The sequence below is a fragment of the Canis lupus genome, chromosome 12 (genome assembly GCF_003254725.2).
Source record: "Canis lupus dingo isolate Sandy chromosome 12, ASM325472v2, whole genome shotgun sequence".
In the NCBI taxonomy this organism is placed as follows: domain Eukaryota; kingdom Metazoa; phylum Chordata; class Mammalia; order Carnivora; family Canidae; genus Canis; species Canis lupus.
Window position 1 is genome coordinate 47,178,834 of NC_064254.1, and position 11,757 is coordinate 47,190,590.

The following is an 11,757-nucleotide window of genomic DNA, read 5'->3' on the forward strand; positions in this document are numbered from 1 at the left end:
ACCAAGTCTTGGCTAGCCCTAAGCAAAAAAAAAAAAAAAAAAAAAAGAAAAAAGTTTATAAGGACTACAGTCAGGGCAGTAGTAGGGCTCTTTTTAGGGAGCTGCTTTTGGAAAGACCAGACTCTACCCATTACTGTCCCTGTATCATTTCACTCAAGATTCAAATCCTAAGGAGGCTACCACAGATCTGGGAAGGGGAACATCTCTCCAAATGTGAAGGATTTAGGAATTGCACATTTTATTCCATGGCTGGTTTGTGCTAAGGAAATATTAATGATACTTTAAGTAAAAATTAGTAATCTGGAAGCTAACTTACTTTTAACATGGATGAATCTTTTCCAGGACTAAGAAGGTATACCATACTTGCCAATATAAAAGTATGTTCATTCAACTGGAGAAGCTTTGGTTCATGCTAATTTGTTTCTCTGTTTGTAAAAGTAAATTGTCACTAGTAATTCAAAAGACTTCTAGTAGCAACATTTAGGATAAATGATAGCATCCCACTTTTGTTACCTAAACAAATTACACAAAACATCCTTGACCAATATGCAGGTATATGGAAGAAATGGTTTAAGAAACTCCATTTCAAATTATGGTTTAACTAATAGACTAATTTTTACAAAAAGATCCTAGTACAATATGCATACAAGTAATTCTTTATTACTCAACTCTATTTAGTTCCCAAGTTCATGAAGTAAGAGTTACCTGTACAGATCAATGGAGAATAAGCATGAGATCTGTTCTCTGGGAGTGGTTGTCAGCTGTATTGGCAAAAAGGCTTTAAAAGGCTTAATTCTGGTCTCCCTAAATTGATTCAGAACTATCCGTTATTGTAAGAAATCGAAATTGCTTTTATCAATTTGATCTGATGCAAACATGAGATAATCTCAGTTATAAGAACACTTTCTAGAAGAATGATGCTGTGAAAATGTAGCCCTGGAGCTTAAAGTCTAGTCTTTTATCTCCAGTAGACCACAGTGAATTTTAGATCTTAGTTTTACAAAACTCTGTGTAGTACCTATTGACCAGGAGGGAACTAAAATGATTTTTCTTAGATAATGATTTAATAAGTTGATAAATCACTTAGGCTTACTAAAATACAGATTCTGATACAGAATAACAGTTTAAATTCTAAACAAGGCATATAAGAATAGATAACTAGAATTCACTTAGTATTTAGAAGCTATTTTAATTAGAAATTACATCCTACATACAGGTGTTATTCCAAGAAGTTTCATTCCATTGGCTAGGACAGAACGCACAGCTCTGAAAAGATGAAGTCTGGCCTACAAAATAAAACAAAGAATGAATGTTCAATTTAACAACAGGCTAACTCTAAGTGAATAAAGAACATTTTTAAAAGTAATTCTTCCTTCTAATTTAAAGTAGGAACAGTATCTCAGAGTCCTAGGGTTTGCTGTCTGTAAGGGAAGACAAATTCCTTATGGTATGACTGGTATCCAAGAGCTGGGGAGTGGGAGTGAACAGTATCATTATATTATCTGAAGTACAGCTTCAGATAAGGGAAACTCCTCACTTTAACACTTGAGGTAGGAAGATGCATTTCATAATTCAATGTTGGAAAGTATATAAACACTGATTGTTATAGCCCAATTCTAATTACTACCTGAGTCTAAAGTACACTGCTGTAGCTGAACCACAAGATGCTATGTTAGAAACATTTACAAGACTGACTCAATAATATTAATCGGAGGATGCTAGAGATTACATAGAAACCACTTAACATACCCCAGCCACTTCGGGAGGACTGTCTTTCACATACAATGTCTTGTGTGCCATACCTGCAAGATGACTGAAATGGGAAGAAAGAAGTCGTGATGAAGACCAGTAGATATTTCCTTTTGTAACATAGAAGGTTGGTATCTTATAGCCTCAACTTAAATCAAAGCATAGAACCATTAAAAGTTGTGTCCAATACTAGAAGTTAAGACTTGAATTCACTGCTTTTCTGTAGCAGGGTAGGTAAAACACATTAAACTAAAACTTTAGATTTCGGTTGTTAACATGTCAAGTTCTTAAAGTTACAATCTCACTGCTTCATAGAGATAGGGGATTCCTTTCTAAAAATTAGTTTTGCTCATTTAGACACCTTTTAGCACGAAAAGTTTCACATCATCTGGACTCTCCCCCTCTGTACAGTGAAAAGGTGAGGTAAAAACTAGTAATCCACTGCATGCATACTGGCCACTCTCCGCTAAAGTATCTTTTCTGTTTAGGTATAGCAGCAAATAGAATATGCCAGAGAAATGCTTATGAAATTCATTTCAATGATTAACTTTAATAAGACTTTCTCACTTCTTTTTCTCTAGGTAGAATTTAAAGGAAAAAAAATTATTTAAATCTGGGGAAGAGATAAAAAAGGATAATCAAGAAAACTACCAATCTGATTTCAGTAAATCTTGAGTAAAAGCAAGTAGTTCTTTTCTTAAATAGATTTTAACATACAGGAAAGATATAGGTGTTGCTCTAGAAGATACTCAACCTCTATTCAGAATTTCTGAAACAGTTACCATGTAATTCCTGTTAAAGTGTCACTGATTTGCCTTCCAATTCATTTTCTACCCTCTAGCTGACTGATTTTTTTCTGTGTGTCTGTTTAAAATCTTTTTATGGGCTCCACTGCCCTGAAAATAAGCTGAAATGCCTTAATACATGCAAAAAGGAATTTATACAATCATTTCTCACCCTGGGACTATGCTTATAGTTCCTTTAATGTATGATGTTCTTTTTCTTCCTTTTCTGCCACCTTGCTTCTCCCAATTAATATCGACTCCTCTCCAAGAAGCTCTCTATTATCCATCAAGGCTGGGCTGAGTGCCCTAACATTGTCTCTTATGTCCACTCTGTCCTAACACATATGCACTCTTACATTACTACCTGTGACGAAGCTGTTGGTTCCTGTCACTAGACTGTAGTGACTGTACCTTTTATCACTTAATGAATAAATGAACATTAACTGCTGATTTGAAAAAATGAAGCAAGAATTCCTGTAATTTAAGGCATCTCACTTTTTAGGCCAAGGGGTGTGTTTATAGGAAAATTTTAGAAAAAGGTCCTTTGTTAGATCAGGTCTCCGTTGTCTTTAATAACTGAAAACAGCAAGGTTATAAAATACCTTAGAGTTAGAAGGTAACTGACAATGTGCCTGGGTTGAAGGTCCTGAGATGATCTATAAAGTACCTCGTCGAACCTAAAAGAAACATGACAGGAGCAGTTGGCTGAGGAGGACTGTAATAATGTAAGGATGTAATAATGTACATCATTAAGACTAGAAGGTATAGGGATGCCTGGGTGGACCCTTGATTTTGGCTCAGGTCATGATCTTGGGGTTGTGAGACTGAGCCCCATGTGAGACTCTGCTTAAATTTCTCTCTCGCTCTCCTCCCTCTGCCCCTAGGTACGCTCTTGCTCTCAAAAAAGAGTAGAAGGTATATGAAAAAAGACCTTGTGTGCATTTAAATGTAAAGGCACATTTTTCTTTCTTACAAATTCCTTGATGGCAAGGAATCATTTTGATATCCCTTAGGCCTACACCAGAACAAGGACTCAAACCATGGCTGTTAATTGAATGTAAAAAGCCTACAGCCATGTTTAGGAACATAATCTAGCAAAAACTACTACCTTTAATGCCAAGAAAACCAAGTTATTTTTTCTAACAAATTAGCCAAATGTGAGAAAACTGACTCCTCTGATCCCAGGAAGGAGCCACTGACCACTGTGTGACAATCAGAGAAAACTGCCTTATTAATTACCTACATCCTCTCCAGAGACTAATATCTCTTGACAAGTCTGGCTTCACCAACAATGCTTGTGAGAGCTCAGAGGTGTGGTCTCTTGCCCAGTGTTGGGGCATCAAGTAGATATTTATTTGAGACTGTGAATTGAAACCCTGAGGCAAATGAAGGACTTATAGTTTCACAGAAGCTGCACACAGGCAGAAGTTTTCCTTCACTTATAAAGGAGGGTGAGGAGAAGACGATCTCTTCCCAAACACAAGTTTATGCTTTTACCAGGCTTTCTATTCTCATATCATGACATAGAGGGTGTCAGGCTCCTGAACTGATTCAGCGGTGGTATTTTTAAGTCCCAAGGACTGATCTTGACTGTGTCCTCTTTTGTCTGCCCTCAAGGGCAGGTAATCAATCACTTTTCAGCCATACCTTCAGGAAACTGCTGTCTGGTGGCAGGGAGGCAGTACCTAGTTACTGGATTATTTACTCCAGTGGTCAGCAAACCACCAAAAGTCATTTCACTAAGTGTGTGCAGACTTCATAATATTAGAAAAATCATACCTGAGAAGATGCTGGAGAATGGAAACAGACTGTGGCTCTTGTAAACAAGCAGTGTTGAAATCATTTAGATAACCACATCCAAAAGTCTCTTCCAAACTGTTATCAAAAGTTTAAAAACAACAAAGGATTAAACAAGTCGCCTAAGGACATAAAATTGCAAGTTTGTCAAAATGCTTCAATTTTTCCTAATCTATTTCTTCCTCTAAAAATGGGAGTATATTCTTTGGAAGCATTGTTCTGAGTTCTAAATAAGGTAATAAACATAAAAGCAACTCTTACAGATGTGCTCAAGAAATATCTTAAAAACCAAACCTAACAGGTGGTTCCCTGAACTTCTAACTAGTTTTGGGTAGGAGATACTAGAGAAGCCCAGTAAACAGGACCTTTGATCTTAGGAGCATGCCAGCCAGCCCCACCCTGGGGAGGACTGGAGGGGCTCAGCGTTGCCCTACAGATGGCTTTCACCTGTGGAGGCGGGCATGTGTGTACTGCAGGAAGACTCCTGTGTCCCCACGACTCTGGAAAACACGATCCCAGCTGAACTGATAATCAGATAAGAGTAAACCTTTGAAGTCCTAGAATGACAAGAGTAAATTTTTAGTGCTGGGGTTTGTTCTAGTGCCAAACAAGAGGGTCTCACAGGAGGCAGTCTTAACAGACCTGAATAATGAGTGCAGCAAGTCCGACCCTCTCTGCAGTTTCCTGTGGGTTCTCCAGTACTTTGGTAGCTGGAACGGACAAAGGCAGCTATCTTTAACTTGCACGAAACTGTACAGAATCAGGGATTCTGATACAATCTTCCAAAAATGTCTGCTGCCAGTAAAAAGAACAAATGGGTTCATGGTGGCAATTTACTTTCCTAATTTGGACTAATTTACCTTGGATAAAGACATTACCTTCCTACATTAAAAGGAAAGAAACATGAATTCACTTTTCTCACAAATATCCCTCAGGAGATATTAGATAATGCTAGCACTTCCTTTTCTAAGGTTAAACAGAACCATATGTATTTGTGACCTGTTTCCTATTACATAACATGAGAATTCTGTGTAACCACTCCAACAGTGGGATGACAAAGCGGAGGCTGTCCTTGAAGAGGCCTAGGGTCATCAATTCAGATTACTGAACTGAATGAATGGTGTCATTCAGTTTAAGTCTAAAACCCTCACATCTCTCATTAGTGCAGGCTATTTTGACAAGGTTGGTGAAAATGAACAGAGGAATGGTCAAAATAAATCATACTGCACAAAAGTCCCACAAAACATACAAGTGACATGTTAAGTTATGACTGTAACAATAAAGTGAATTCACTCTTAAGAGAAGCCATGTTCTGCAGCATCCTTAATCGAATCTCATTTAGAACATCTTCCAGAAAAGTAACATCTCCTTTTCGAGTCTTCATTCCCTGCACCACTCCAAAGGGCACGTGCTGGCACCTGACATGGAAGAGAAAAGACATGAGATCAGTATATAATCACAGCCTTTCAGGGACTAGTCTGAACTTGAACTCTCAGAGAGGAGCTTTTCAAATTGATAAACTGAAATGCGATGTGATTTGTTATATGCCACAAAAGGTGTTAAACACACAGCTTCATTTTACAGAGCTCTGAGATGGGATTAAGTTACCAGTTGCCTTTGTGAGAAAAAGGAGGAATTGAGAATTTTGGAAAGCCACTGAGAGGCAGATGTCTAATAAAGACACATTTATTAAATATTTATAACTTAGAAACATAACCAGGACATAAATGTAAAAAAAAAAATCTGCTTTTCTACCCTTATACCTTGAAATAAAGTGAAATCTGAACGATGACCTTTAACAACTTGGTATATTTTTGGGATTTGGCTGACCTAACAAACCCTTAATGATCTTGAGCAGACAGTTATGAACCGTGCAGACATTACCTTTCTGCCCAGTCATATCCCATGATCTGAAGCATTTGGAACACTTGCTGAAAATGCTTTTTTTGCCCTTTATCTGTCTTGGGAAAAAAAAATATTATTTATTTTAAAAAGATTTTATTTATTTGACAGAGAGAGCGAGCGAGCACAAGCAGGGGGAGCGGCAGGCAGAGGGAGAGGGAGAAGCAGGCTTCCTGCCGAGTAAGTGGCCCAATATGGGACTTGATCCCAGGACCCTGGAATCATAAGTTTAACAGAAAGTAGACACTTAACCAACTGAGCCACCCAGGCGTACCCCTAAAAATATTAAAGTAACAGTGATAAGTTAACCCACAAAAATAGGTGGGGCATAAATCCAAATATTTGAGTTCTGACACACTATAGTCATTGTCAACTGATGTATTTTAAATAAGTACACAAAGAATATATCAGTAGAAGAGGGTCTAAGCTGAGTGCTCTACAAGTGAAGAACTGCAGCACTCTACAGAGTCAGGAGGAAAGATGAACTTTCATCTTCTGAGTATTCTATTTAAATTCTTTCTCCTTCAGCTATCATGACCTTTATCTCCAAGAAGGAGGATAAAGCTCAGTTCTAATAAGATATTTAATGACAACTTTTTTTCTTAGGGGAAAGGGAGATTGTGCATGGAGAGGAAGGAAAGGGAAGAAGAGACCAGAATAACTCTCAGCAATAAAAGGAACAAACTACTGATGCACATAACAGCTTGGGTGGATCTCAAGGGAGATCTCAACATGCTGGATTAAAAAAGCCAATCTCAAAACATTACCTGCTGTGATTCCATTTATATAACATTTTCAAAGTGACAACACTATAGTGATGGAGAAGAGAGCAATGGTTGGGTAGGGGATTAGGGCAGGGTGTAAGGGGTAATTATTAAGTGGTTGCCAAGAAGGAGTTTCTTTCATAATGGAATTGTTGTCTATTCTGAATGTTATGATGGTTACATGATCTAGAAATGATACAATTTCACAACCTGCCCCTCCAACGTATCTAGGCCCACACACAAAAGTTGGTGGAATTTTTGTTTTTTAAAGATTTTATTTATTTATTTTAGAGAGTTAGAGACAGACACTGTTAAGTGGTGGGAAGGGCAAAGGGAGAGAGTGTGGGAGAGAATTGGCAGAGCCTGATGCAGGGCTCAATCTCAGGACCTTGAGATCGTGACCTGAGCCAAAATCAAGAGTCAGACACTTAACTGAGCCACCCACGTGCCCCAAATGAGTAGAATTTAACTAAGACCTTTACCAATGTCAGTTTCCTGGTATAGATAAAGTACTATGGTTATTTAAGATATTATCTTTGGTGAGGGCTGGGTGAAGGGTCCACGGAAACTCTGTACTATTTTACGACTTGTGAGTCTTAATTATTTAAAATAAAAAGTTATTTTTAAAAAAAGTACATTATGGTAACCTCTACATATTCATTTCACATAACCATTTTCCTGATTTGGGTTTATTTTTTTTTTTATAAAGCAATATAAATGTTTTCACTTTTAAGTTTTTTTTTTAACATAGTGGTTGCCACTTTAAATAAACTTAACACTGAATTCCTTTTAAATTTTGACAAAATTATTTTTCCAGTTTTTCAACATGGCATATAATTTCTATCTTTGCAGTTTTCATGAGGTAGAGATCATAAGCCTTTGTTTTTTTATCGTGACTACTTACCACATAAATCATTGTATCAAAATTATACTTGTCCATTCGATCTATAGCAGCTGCAAGGTCTCTGAAAAAAAAAAAAAAAAAAAAAAAAAAAAAAGGCCATAAATTAAGAGTTACTAAGCAGATCTGGGTAAAAATTTGTTTTACCTATTTCATAGTAATGAGGCATTTCTAATTAAAAAGTCTGATTATGGGATCCCTGGGTGGCGCAGCGGTTTGGCGCCTGCCTTTGGCCCGGGGCGCGATCCTGGAGACCAGGGATCGAATCCCACGTCGGGCTCCCAGTGCATGGAGCCTGCTTCTCCCTCTGCCTATGTCTCTGCCTCTCTCTCTCACTGTGTGCCTATCATAAATAAAAAATAAAAAAAAATTTAAAAAAAAGTCTGATTATCCCACAGTCTAGGGTATACTACCCATGATTATATAATCCTAATATCATACTTTGATATAAAGTAAAAAAAATAGCCTTGGGAAAAGCAATAATAATTAATGTACTGTGAAAGATAAAAAAAGCCAAAATAAATAAATATAAGCTCTGGGAAAAGTAGTAATAGTATTAACTAAAATAAGTCTAGGCAAAGTGTCTGTAGATATAAATGCTGTATGATTTGTTAATTAAGCCTTTCATGGAAAGAATCACCTAAGTGCCACTTTTCTGCAGTACACTTTCTTAAAGAACATATTCAAAATACAGGTGATGTGGCAACTACATTGGTATCTTTTAGCCACTTTTCTATTAGTACTATCAAGGACTTTCAAAGCCTTCAATCAGTCATAAGCAATACTTCCTAAAGCACCGTAAAAGATCATACAGTGCTTTGGCAAAAACTCAACTTTTCTTTCTCTGATTAAGTACAAAAGATTTAGTTTGCATCTAGTAAGAAAATGAAAAACCATAAACTATGAAATTTCAATCAAAATTATGAAAATATTGAAATTTAAAATTAAAGCTATTTTGGTTAACAATATAGGACACTGGGAAGATTTTTTAAAAATTCTGAGGTCTGGGGCAGCTCAGGTAGCTCAGCAGTTTAGCGCCGCCTTCAGCCCAGGGTGTGATCCTGGAGACCCGGTATCTAGTCCCACATGGGGCTCCCTGCATGGAGCCTGCTTCTCCCTCTGCCTGTGTCTCTGCCTCTCTCTCTCTGTGTCTCTCATGAATAAATAAATAAAATCTTAAATAAAATTCTTAAAATAAAATAAAATTCTGAAATCTTTTGAAATGTTGGGAGCATTAAAATGTCATTAGTTCCCATCTCATGATCCTGATATAACATAGAGCATGCACTTGCCATAGAGGCAAAAACTGGCTCTTGAAGAACAATAAAATCTTTTTTAAGATTTATTTATTTTGAGAGAGAGGAGAGGGGTGGGCAGAAAGAGAGGGAGAAAGAGTCTTAAGCAGACTCCATACTGAGCTCAGAGCCATTGTAGGGCTCGATCTCCTGACCCTTGAGATCATGACCTGAGCCAATACCAAGAGTTGCATGCTTAACTGTGCTACCCAGGCTTCTTATTTCAAAGTACGGACTACATGGACCAGAGAGGGCAGGTGGTAGTTCTGGTCTCAGAACAAAATTCTAGGTCTCCAGCCTCACCCTGTGCTCTTTTAAGTATTCTCTTGCACTTTTGTCTGTTCTAACAACTTTTAAAATTTATATCCATATATATAGATGTATTCTATAAGGAACCTACTGAAAGGGCAGAAACTCAAGTTAAAGTTAAATGAAATATCAAACATTCCAATAAGTGGCAAAAACACAACTATTTTCCCAAAGAGAAAAGACAGAGTATAGGTAGAAAAATCTAGACCTAATGAATGTTAACCCAAGAAAGCTAAACAAATCAGTACAGCTATAATCATTATGACATGGAGCCTCTGATCTGAGTGGATACATTTCTTATAGCCACTGCTCAAGGATTTCTTTATGTAATCTGTCCATCAATAATTGGGTGGCACAAACTATTTTTCTAGTATTTTTTTAAAATTCTAGGTAAAGAAATGTACTTCTTACTTTCTAACTCCAATTGTATGGAATTGATAAAGGGAAATGCCAAAAAGTAACAGAAAGTAAAGGATCAATTTTCTAAGGTACAGTAAGAGAATCTGATGGTTGTATAAAGCTGTTTAGAACAAATGACTGTAGTTAACAAGAATAATAAATATCATTTCTTTAACTATCCTATAAAGTGGGTTTATGATCCAATATAAAATTCTAGCCTGGAAGACACTAGAGCCTTTTGCCAATAGTGCCTGACTATAGCCATGCTGGCTTGTGTGCCTTTTATATGGTCTTATCTTCTCCTTCCTATTGGTTTGTCCCAGACATAAGTGTGCTTGATAAATTGAGTTCTAACTGATTAACAGAAACTGTTCCTCTCCACAGGGATCAGCCATGGAAACAGATGGGGAAAAAAAAAAAAAAAAAAAAAAAGGCAACATGGCCTACTTCTCCCTTGGCCTATTTTACCAGTCTGAATGAGGACTGATACTTATGTGTACGTAACATGGTCTTTACAGAGTGAGGACACCACTGAGCCACTATGACCACCTTCTAAGTACATTTCCTGCCAATATGCAGTCAGAAAAAATTTATAGTTGATTATGAGGTACCTCGGTTTTACAGTTTGTAGACCAATGTATTCACTGTGGAAATCCTATAATGTTTAACTAACTGTAAATAGTTTTTTCAGTCACTTTCCTGATGATATTAAACCTTTCTAGGAACTATGATTGGCAATAAATAGAAACCCAATAAATATATTTCAAAGTGATGATAACAACAGATTTAGAAACTAGGATTTGATAACAGCTTTGAGGATAAAATGATCACTTTAGCACTGGTCCTACAATAAAGAACATGAAATCATATACATTCTGATGTTGACCTTCACATTAGATACAAACCTGGTTGCATAGAGAGAAGTCCCATCGCTTCGCATTAGGGTACAAATTGAGGAGGGGTCACCATTGCCAGAAAGATCCACTATAGCTGTTCCTTTTCTAAAAATGCAAAAAGTTAACTCTGAAGAAACAAATTAAGACCTTTAAAAGTATACTGTAACATTATCTTTGGCAAACCAGAGGCTACTTTTTATTAAAGCAGCAATAAGCAGTATAACCATCAATGACGAAAAACAAGAAGGAATCTAACCATGAATCTAAGAGTGGGTACGATGTAACTAATATTTGGTTATCCTACCTTTTTAAACTCTGTACCTCTGGATAAAGGTACTTAGATAAATTTTTAACATACCCAGTTTAAATGAGATTTCTACTGCAGTTTAACCAATATGATGTTTATCATAGTTTTCTACTTCAAATGATAGCACTCAATATTGGGCTAATTTTTAACATGCCAAAAAATACTCTTGAGTAATAAGCCATATAATTTTATCATCTTTCTTGCCTTATAAAAAATTAGAATCTATATACAGCGATCTAAAAATTTGCCTTACAGACATTACTAAGGATGTTACAAACCACATTCTCCATGTCTTTCTCATAAAGATGATGAAGGAAAGTGCTCTTTGATACTATGAAATCTGGCACTTTTAAGTGACTGGTTTGCTTCTATATTACAGATGCGTGGGCTCCTGTGACTGGTACTATTTCTGTTTTTTTGGCTGACAGAAAGCTCAAAGCTAAATTAGAAATCTACTTGAAGTTAGGAAACAGTTTCCCAGTATATGATCTTCCATTTTTATTCCTAATTCCATATTAGTTTTTCTGCCCCTGCTTCCTGATATCCTCATTTTACTCTTTTAAAAGTTTAAATTATACCTATTTACATAAAGTGCCTTAAATCCATTCTGAACAGGATACAGTTTTTAAAAAAGGCAGGGTTGAGTAAGAAGA

The 11,757-nt window shown here is 36.6% G+C and overlaps 1 protein-coding gene across 7 annotated transcripts in view; it reads right to left on the reverse strand.

The window, feature by feature from the left end:
• Positions 1-1,169: 1,169 nt before the first annotated feature.
• Positions 1,170-11,757, reverse strand: part of RARS2 (arginyl-tRNA synthetase 2, mitochondrial) — a 53,239-nt gene continuing 42,651 nt past the window's right edge. For all 7 annotated transcript variants that reach the window (XM_025444427.3, XM_049092352.1, XM_025444431.3 and 4 more), the window contains 10 exons: positions 10,807-10,902; positions 7,902-7,962; positions 6,216-6,292; positions 5,625-5,749; positions 4,974-5,041; positions 4,779-4,888; positions 4,314-4,409; positions 3,137-3,211; positions 1,750-1,813; positions 1,170-1,286 (listed from right to left, as the gene is read on the reverse strand). In XM_025444427.3, coding sequence (XP_025300212.3) covers positions 1,200-1,286; positions 1,750-1,813; positions 3,137-3,211; positions 4,314-4,409; positions 4,779-4,888; positions 4,974-5,041; positions 5,625-5,749; positions 6,216-6,292; positions 7,902-7,962; positions 10,807-10,902 — 859 coding nt within the window. In that variant the 3' untranslated portion in view covers positions 1,170-1,199. The remainder of the gene's footprint in view (positions 1,287-1,749; positions 1,814-3,136; positions 3,212-4,313; positions 4,410-4,778; positions 4,889-4,973; positions 5,042-5,624; positions 5,750-6,215; positions 6,293-7,901; positions 7,963-10,806; positions 10,903-11,757) is intronic.